At 41.0% G+C, this 9,736-nt stretch overlaps 1 protein-coding gene across 1 annotated transcript; it reads right to left on the reverse strand.

The window, feature by feature from the left end:
• Positions 1-964: 964 nt before the first annotated feature.
• On the reverse strand, positions 965-5,499 carry LOC120806783 (zinc finger protein 436-like). The gene is made up of 5 exons (XM_040158229.1): positions 5,251-5,499; positions 4,721-4,907; positions 4,521-4,613; positions 4,004-4,066; positions 965-3,115 (listed from the first exon to the last, which is right to left on the reverse strand). The coding sequence occupies exons 1-5, from the start codon at positions 5,476-5,478 to the stop codon at positions 1,794-1,796; spliced, it is 1,893 nt and encodes a 630-aa protein (XP_040014163.1). The 5' UTR covers positions 5,479-5,499; the 3' UTR covers positions 965-1,793.
• Positions 5,500-9,736: the final 4,237 nt, after the last annotated feature.

Raw genomic sequence — 9,736 nt, forward strand, 5'->3', positions numbered from 1 at the left:
AAACAGATCTCTTGTCTTCACCACTGTGAAAAGGAAACTGGAAACTATCGGCCCCTTTTTATGCAGTAAAACCCTCATTCATTGGTTGATTCAGGTCATGTGAACACTGAAAATTAAGCACAGGTGAGTATAATTTGTTTTTTATTTTGATTGAGGAACTAATTTAAATTCATCAAGCGGGTGCCAATAATTGTGTCAAGCGAACACTTTATGTCTGTATTTTTATTTCACTGTATGAAAGCATTTTTTTGTTGTTGTTCAGTAACTTTGGATATTTTATTTAATATTTTGATTGTATACAATTGGTTCATTTGCATTTATTTCTGGATATATTCTAAATTCTGTACTTAAAATTCAGGGTTGCCAATAATTTCAACTAGGACTGTATTGTGTCAGTGAAAATGTAAAAGCTACAGTTATACACTCAGGGAGTGTTTTGTATTTCAAAACCTGCTGTAGTACTGTAATGTGTACAGTATATTGACATTAGAACCGACCTAGAATTAGCGACTGGTTTTCCTTGTGTGTCAGTCCAGCAGAATGCCAGCCACAACATCAAGGGGAGTGCACTGTATTGTACTGTTTCCATCTTAATGTTTTTATTCCAATATTGAAAAATCCATCCTGTATAAATTCAAAATCGGTTCTTCATGAAAAATCAACAAACTGAGCTGTGTTTGTGACTGCAGCTCCTGCCAAAGTCCCACTGTTTCTCTAAGTTAGTGTGTCTTTCCAGTATTTTTATACGAGGGCTCCGAAGTGTTACTTACCTAAGGTTATCTGCTTGCTTTACTGACCTCATTTACCCCCTCCTCCCCTTCTTTTGTTTAATGATGAATTAAGTTAACTACATGTTAAGTAATTTGTGTAAAACGAATCAAGTGCAAAAAAAAATTAACCTGAGAGCAATCGCTGCTTGAAGAAAAGGAGCAGTAAAGTCAACAGCTACTAATGACAGCAGAGCTCAATTTTAAGAACTTTTTATGTCAAACTTTTGAGAAGTCACTGTGAACCAAGTGCTTACCTTATTAATATTTTAGTCATTAACTCATTGGTTAATCGTCAAGATATTATCATTTGTCATCTTATACAATAGTGTGCTTCCAACTTTGTGGCAAAACTTTGAGAAAGGATCTTTCCTGTTTCAATATGACAATGTAGCTGTGTGCAAAGCCAGGTCCATAAAGAAATGGTTTTCCCGGTTTGGCGTGAAAGAACTTGACCTGCACAGAACCCTGATCTCGACCCCATCCAACACCTTGGGATGAACTGGAATGCTGACTGAGATCCAGACCTTAATCACCCAATATCAGTGCTGGACTCACTAATATTTTTCTGGCTGAATGGGATCAAATCCCTGCAGCCAGGTTCAACCTCTGGTGGAATGAAACCAGAAGAGGAGGCTTTTATAGCAGCGGATTAATACCCATGATTATCAAGTGACATGTTAAACATTACAATTTCATCACACAATTTTGACCATGTAGTGTATGTAATTTTACCCATGGAAATTTTTACCCATAGAAAACTGAGAAACAAAATAACCATTAATAATCCCATTTGAACTCCAGCAAATTATACTGCCATAAAACAGTCCTGCTGATTGTTTTGCAATGCATGACAACTAGTGAGAGACACCTCTGTATGAACAGGATTATAAATCTTTGAGAGTCGACAAATTTCTATTGTCTCACAGTATTTATCGTCACATTGCCCAGCCCTAAATCCAGTGTATGCAAAAAAAAAAAAAAAAAAAACAATCTATATCAATGCTAAGCACAATAAGTGACCGTTTAGGTTTTTGCTGCAGTTTTTTCAGACTGTCCGTCGCCTGGTTCCTCTGGCAGGTGACCCCTCTGATGTTTCTTGAAGTCGCCGCTGTGTACGAATCCTTTCCCACAGACCATGCAGTGATACGGCCTTTCTCCCGTGTGGATCCGTCTGTGCAACTTGAGGCTGCTGGACTGAGTGAACCTCCTGCCGCAGATGTTGCAGCCATACATCTTCTCCCCTGAGTGAATCATCATGTGTAACTTTAGATTGCTGGGGTTGCTGAACTTTTTATCACACTGATCGCAGGAATAAGGCTTCTCCCCTGTGTGGATGCTCATGTGATATTTGAGGTTGACCATGCAGCGGAATTTTTTCCCGCACACGCTGCAGACCGGCTGTTGCCCCGGTTTCCTCCCTGTGTGGATCCTCATGTGGTTCTGAAGCGCGCTGGCGTGGCCACAGCGTTTGCCACAGGTCTCGCAGACGTACGGCCTCTCCCCCGTGTGGGTCAGCATGTGGTGTTTCAGAGCACTCTGGTGACTGCAACCTTTGCCGCAAACCTCGCAGGTGAAAAGTTTTTCTCCGGTGTGTTTGCTCAGGTGATTTCTGAGGACACTCATGTCGCTGCATCCAAGGCCGAGCACGTCGCAGCAGTATTCCTTTTGTATGTGAGTCACCCGGTGAGTTGCCAAGGAGGAGGACGAGAAGAAACTCTCACCGCACACTTCACAGACAAAGTCTCTGTCTCCTGAATGTAGATTCTCGTGATCAGCCAAACTCTTTCTGCACTCAAATGTCTCTGGACAAAGAGAGCAGACAAATGTTTTTTTCAGGGCACAACACCTGTGCCGCTGAAGCGCCAATGCCCCGGTGAAATGATTCTCACACAGCGTGCACATGTGGGTGTTCGGTTTCTTCAGGCTGTGCTGACGCATGTGTCTCTCGAAGGTAGACTTGTAAGCAAACTCTGTCCCGCACTCTGAGCATTTGTAAAGCTTCTCTCCGGTGTGACGTCTCGAATGCGCGGTGAGCCCCCGCAGTCCGGCAAAACGTTTGCCACACTCAGAGCAAAGGTGAGGCTTGGAGTGAGTCAGGTAGTGTCTGTCCATCAAACACTTCAGAGCAAATGTTTTGTCACAGGACGAACATTTGAATGCACCTGTGGTCGTCTTCTTTTTGATCTTGGATGTGGTAGTTGAAGTGTCCTTATCCTGCTGGATGCCATCCTCCTCAACGACATCGGAGGCCAGCTCAGGGGCCGGCTCTGAGGTGGGGTCTGTGAACGAGGCTTCAGGTTCAGACAGCGATTGGGAGTTCCTCTCTTTATGTGTGGCTACATCAGCTGAAACAAAAAGACAGCTTTGTTAACAGACTTGAAACAACTAATGAACAAACACGGCCCCTCATACCAAATTAAAATATAACTTCAAAACTTTTTCGCTCAAGAAGAAAAACCAGTATGTAAAAGAGGAAAACGTGTTAAAAGAGCAAAAAACTTTTTCAATCAATTACAACCTCTGCACTAACTTCTTTTGTAATGCTACTGAACCACGGCAAAGAATTAACCAATTAAAGCTTTTTTTCAACAGGTAAAAGTGATTCAGTGTGGAGCACGACAATGACACAAAAACATTTTGTATTTCAGTGTAACTTTATACTGCATACATGCATTACTCTACCACACAGCATTGATCCTGTCTACCATTCATGTCTACAAATTGTTCTGAGGGTTGGAGGACAAACCCATCACTGTAATTTATATATGTTAATTGGATAGACCTCAGTAAAAATATGGTGGAAGGCTCATATGCACCTTTAATCTTTAAAGCCCTTCTTGGTAACCTTCCTGTCTTCCAGTCTCTATTCTTCCATTTGTAACAGCCTGTCTGGTCTGGTCTCAGTAAGAGAGAATTCTTGTACTAAACACCCTGGACTTGGAAAAAATTTACAAGATAACCCGCATTTGAAAACATTTGCCAAGTCAAACGTCTATCTCTTATCCCTCTTTAGTCCCATCTTTTTGGGAATATATGTGAATGTTGTAAGATAACTAGATGTGTGACTACTCTACACTTCCATTTTGTCCAGGTCTCTCTTGTAAAAAAAAAAAAAGACAATGTATCCCAAGAAATTTCCTGGTTAAATGAAATATATATAAATAAATACAAACTTGTTCTCACACGCACAGTAGGTGTCTGTTCTGCAAAGAATAAGTTGAATCGGTAGTTACCAGGTTCGATCACTGATTCTGAGTCAGCTGCTGCTGCTGTTGGTTCTTCAGTCTGTTGCTCCTCTGAAAACACAAGATGTGACATTAACTCGAGTGAATCTCACATTTAGACATAATGTCTAGAGAGGGATACGCAAAAAGATTTGATCTTTGCTTATTATTTGATCACATTGCATTTCATGTGTCATTTCATGGAGGAGGCCCCAGCACACAAGAACTTCTATTTATTAGTAAAGGCAGCAATATCAGAATAATACCCTGAAACTACTAAAATGTAACCGCCAGTTACAACAACAACATAACAGTTTTTACAGTGCGGCGGTACAAAAAGAAGAGATCACAACATTTAGCAATACATCCTTGTGTTCAAAATAAGTTCATTCATAGTCTGACTAAAACTGAGGTTGATACAAAGTAGCCTTTACTAGTCTGGTAAGTGACAGAAGTGAACTTTCTGGTTGGTATTCAATATGTGCTTCAATGAAGAAATAATATCACGTGGCAGCTGGCGAACTACCTTGGTAATACACATGGTCATTCTCCTTTCTTACTGCTGGCTTAAGTCCTCCCTCGATTTTCTTTCTCAGACGAGAGCCTCTGGCTGCGGACTCTGTGATTTAACGAGAGCATTAAATAGTGTTTAATATACAAATAAATAAAAAATAAAGGTCAGTGTGTGAACTTAAAAACAGCCTCTTGATCGGTTAGCTGACTTACGCCTTTTGGGCCTGGCCCCTGGCCCCGCTTTCGGCTTCACGCTTGTCTGTCTCATCTCGTCATTCAGCCCTGCTCTCTGCTCCGCAGCGGGACCATCCTCAGCTTCAGGCAAGGACACTTTCAACATCATCGATATTTTCTCCACCGCATCTTTGGTCCACGCTTCCATGAGGGCTGCGAACTGGTTCTGTAAAGGCATGGGTAAGAGAGAAGGAAAGGAGACAGGAGTAGTTAGCTATAAGTAATGATTAAACAATTAGTCGATTAACAGATTTTTTCCTTTTTTTTTTGAGCCACGGCAAATTAATTCACAAAATCATGATAAACCAAATACAAAGCTATTTATTTGAGACCTAACTAGATAAAATATTCATAACCGAAGCGCATAACATGACATAAACACAATGAACTGTGCAACCGCTAAGTAGTAACCTGCCCGTTCTCTTGTATGCTAACGTTAGAAGACAGTGTGTGTGTGTGTGTGTGTGTGTGTGTGTGTGTGTGTGTGTGTGTGTGTGTGTGTGTGTTACCATTATAGCTTTATTAAACTGCTGGCTCCGCTCCGGTGGAGTCACTTCGCTCTCCTCGTCTTCGTTCTTCACGGCCGTCGCTGCGGCCGGAGCAGAGCGGTGCTGGGTGGCGGCCATTACGTTAGCCCAGTACCCCTCCAGAAGTCTGCTGAGCTCCGCCACCACCGCTTCCACCAGAGTCTCCATTACGGCACATATCTGGCCCTCAAAAGTCTCCACGCTGAACATGTTTGAGAGTGACCCTGGCGGTCTGATTGAGCTTTTCACAATACTCCCAATTGGAAATCTTTCTCTCGACACTGAGCAAGTTTTCCAACTCTCATGGTGGTGGTGTTTTTGTTGTTGTTGTTCCTCTTTCTTCTTCTTCGTGTGATTTACCCCAGACTAGTTGCATTGAGGAAAACTTCTGCCCTCTACAAGAGATGACGCGGTACAGCATCTTTACAGCAGGGTTATCCCTCGACCCCCTAAATTTTAATCTGGAAAAAAAATAACCGAGCTCTTAAAATTTAGAAGGCAGTTTGGGAATACTTTTGGAAGTAGTTTCCTGCCTGAATTTTAAATATGTACATTGTCTCTTCTACTGTAGTACTTTTTCTGCCCCCATGTTCCTGTGCAACCCTGGGCACAGCACATGCTTTTTATATCCCCACTCTAACCAAATTATGTTCAGCACATTCACGAAAACGTATTCATTTATTTAAATCCAATAAATGAATCTGTTTTTTTGTTGTTTGTTTGTTGGAATTTTTCTTCTTTTTTTGTTGGTTACTCCTGTTTTTAAGTTTTCGCCGAGCTCATGCCGCAAGAGAAATGTTGAGATTGCGCAGCTGCAGTTCCCCACGGTCACAGGCAGAGGGCAGCAAACACCAATGAGTCTGAATTCTGAACACACTGAGGACAACCATCAACTCCACCATCGTCAAGGCAGACATTTTGGGGATCTTCTGTTTCCACTGTGGCCTCTATGGTTAAAAAAAAACAAACAAAATGCAGACAGACAGTTGTATGGTATAGATGTTAAGGATGTACTTTTGAATAAACGACTTTTAAATAATAGCAAACACAGAAAACCTTTTAGAATTTGTGGTGAAAAAAAGACGTCTTCTTCTGGTACCTAAAGTCAACGCTTCCTTAACTGATACAAGAGCTGTATCATACTCAGTTGAGATCAGTTGAGTTGTGCCGATATACACACTGATGGGCTCGGCTCTCCTTTATTGCATGCCACAAGTTCACTGTACTGTTTGACATTAATGAAAAAAATGTTGTGTGTTGACTAGACTCCTGTTCCTGCTGAACTGAGCCAGTGTGTTTAATCCAACTGCTGTCAGCTCAGAAGGCACAAGAGGGAGGCCAGATGTTTCCTCAGACTAATGTCAAAACCATGATCAAGAGACTGCACATGTGGCATGTGGGTATTTAACTTCTATGTAAAACATTTCCTTCATTGTAATTACCCACAGTCAACAGTCTTTATGTTTCAAATGAACTTTATTTAACATTGTCATATTAGTTCGTCTGTTAACGTCAGCCCTAAGGAAAAACACAATTTTGCCATTGAATATAATCTTCAAATTGTTTTTTGGTGGGGGCTTGTACATTGCAAATTATCAATCATTCTGCACGACAAAGGAGAGAAGGTCAAAAACCTCAGATAAACATCCAATAAATGTCGGTGATCATCTTCTTCTCCAAGAGAAGAAATCCTATGTGGATCCATAAGAGGCAGACAGAAGGTAGAACAGAGCCTTTCGTGGATCTTGAAGCTTTTTCAACCGACTGAGCGATTTATCCATTTATGTTTGCGCGCTGACTATTTCCTACCCGCAAAAAAGCAACATGTGCTGTTAAGGTGTCACAACTGACTCAGGTCAGTGGAAAACTGAGGCGTGCTGGTAGCTCATTGGTTTTTGGGACAGTAAACATAGCAAAGGAAAAACTCACACCAATTTCTAATCCTATTTGTGTGTTTGTTTGCCCAAACACGTAAGTGTGGTTGGGAATACCTGTAGTTGGGAATCACTACCCTATCATATACCAAAAGAATACATTTTCAAAATATATATACAATATATTTACAAAATATATGCACAAATGACAATATGTTCTTTATCTTCATCTTTTTATACTAGTAACAAGAATCCTTAATTTCCAACTTGAAAAGGATACAAAAGAAAGCTACTCATATAAGTTTAGTATAAGATAATTTGGGTCATTGCTTTATTCTGCAATAGTTGATGGAATTGTTTGTTGTGTTTTTTCCCATTTTCTTTCTCAACAAAACAACTCAACGCAGGATTGTTTGGATGTGAATTCCTTTAAGTACAAAAGCTAAAACGGTGTTTTCCTCTCCATCGGCTCTTTGATTCTGTGTTTAAGAAAATCTTGAGAAATTTTCTAGCCTTTATGTAGTTTTAGATTATTGGTATGCTTAACCCAGGTCCTGCTCCATAAATAGATCGTACAGTAGGTCAAGACTTACTCTACATTCTCAACATTAAATAAAAAAAAATTTAAATTACATCTACAGGTCTAGGAGTGTGCTTACAGTAAATCAGTCCTTTAAGGACATTTAACCTGAGGTCATGGCTGTTGTTGAATGGAGAGGGTGTTATATGATCGTGAGGACCACTTAAAGGACAAGGCTGTTGTTAATCTATATTGATCTTATTGTCAACAAGACCAAAACCTAGTCCATCTCTCAATACTTTCTGACTTCCTACCATGTCTATAGCACACCAAATCAAGCCCTTTGGTTCCTGTTGAGGATGTAAATCTATAAAAACTCACAAATATATAGTTTGGTTTTTTTCATAAAGGTTCAGTAATTTCCTAACACAGCTGGGCACTGTAGTTTTTAGCAAACGTTACTCAAACAGAAGTAAGTATTGCATTTGCTGGGGACTATTTTCGGCTGCAGATTAATCCACATTTAGTGCTCTAGTGAGTATTTACCGCAACAGGATGGTCTATGTGGGAATGACTCAAAATAAATACAGTGCTCAGTGCAATGAAGGGACATGTCACCTAGTGCAACGGTGTGGGTCTCATTGATGTGTTTTTAAGAAGTTTTGGACAACGACGGGGCTCTGTGGCACAGAGGAATAAAATATACCGCATCAGGCTTTGGCTACAAAGACAGTACTAGTTAGTGGGATCAGTTCATTGTTTTTAATGTTTTTCGTTTGTTTACAATAAGAAAAATACAGATTAATACCAACCCTTATCCTTTAACGAGAGTAGAGGAATATCATCAGAAATTGGTTTAAAGATTTCAATATGCTAAAGGGAAGTAGAGAAAAATCTCAATACTCTCACGTTTTACAGTTTGAGCACAGAATGTTAGGATTTCATTAGTTTTATGGATGAAAAGATTTTAAATTATTTTAAATATGCTGTATGATAAGCCTATATGCAGCTTTAGTGAGCGAGGAACTACAGATTTTTTGTCATACATCCCCATTATCTCTGTACAAGTGAAGAACTTAGCCACTGTGAACAAATTGCATAGACTCCCTGTTCAGCAGTTGACTAAGCTCTGCACCTGATCAGAAAAAGCAGATTCACACATGACACAAGTGGAAAAACACACTAATCCACCGATCTTGCCTCATAAAAGTTGTTCTTTCAGCACGAATCCACAGACTGGAAGCTTGAAGAGCTCCCCTCTTAGAAATGTTAAAAAAGAATCAGACGGGCAGAAGACTGACACTCCTGTATGAAAAAACAAGTACCTGCATGTCCTTCTCCAGCTCCAGACGCAGCCGTAGCGGACACCATAGCAGTGTAGTAATCCCTGGCAATGTGATTTTTATTTTCTGTCCCAAATCATCATGCCAGAGACCCACACAGCCACAGCAAAGATACGACTCTCCTCCAGTAAAACCCACAACTCTGCCTCGTCTTGTCATCTCTCTCCTTTCTCCCGCTACTGTTTTTTTTCTCACGTTCCAGTCTCTCCAGTCCTCCCTCCCCCACTCTCCCCTCTCAGGCTCCCATGCTCGGTTTAACTTTGGGTATTTCCCTCATTAACTGCTACGCCTATATCAGGAACTCCGGAGAGGCCCGAGGAAGTCTGGCTCTGAAATAAAATGACAGCGTGCTCCTCTGATAGTAACAAATGATAATCACCTCCTTGCTCTGCTGGGCTGGTAGGTTTCATGGCAGGTGTGAGGGCATTCTGGGACACAAGCTTAAACAGTCATTGTTAACACAAAAGGAAAAAACCCTTTCCGCCTCCATCTGTTGTCTCTTGCCTTTTTGTTGTCTTGACTCTATCTTGTTTACTATTTTAATGCGTGCGGGGTTGTGGTGGGGGGCGGGGGTGGGGGGTGGATCTGGATGGAGGTCTTTGCTGGATGTGTGTTACTGAAGAGCAGAAGTCTTTCATTAACTTTCTTCATGTTGTCTTCACTCCCAGCAGCCTTCACCGGCATTGGAAAAGTGGTATTTTCGAAGCCACCAAAGCCTTGACATGTAGGTA

This window comes from Xiphias gladius, chromosome 20, assembly GCF_016859285.1.
Source record: "Xiphias gladius isolate SHS-SW01 ecotype Sanya breed wild chromosome 20, ASM1685928v1, whole genome shotgun sequence".
Taxonomy (NCBI): Eukaryota; Metazoa; Chordata; class Actinopteri; order Istiophoriformes; family Xiphiidae; genus Xiphias; species Xiphias gladius.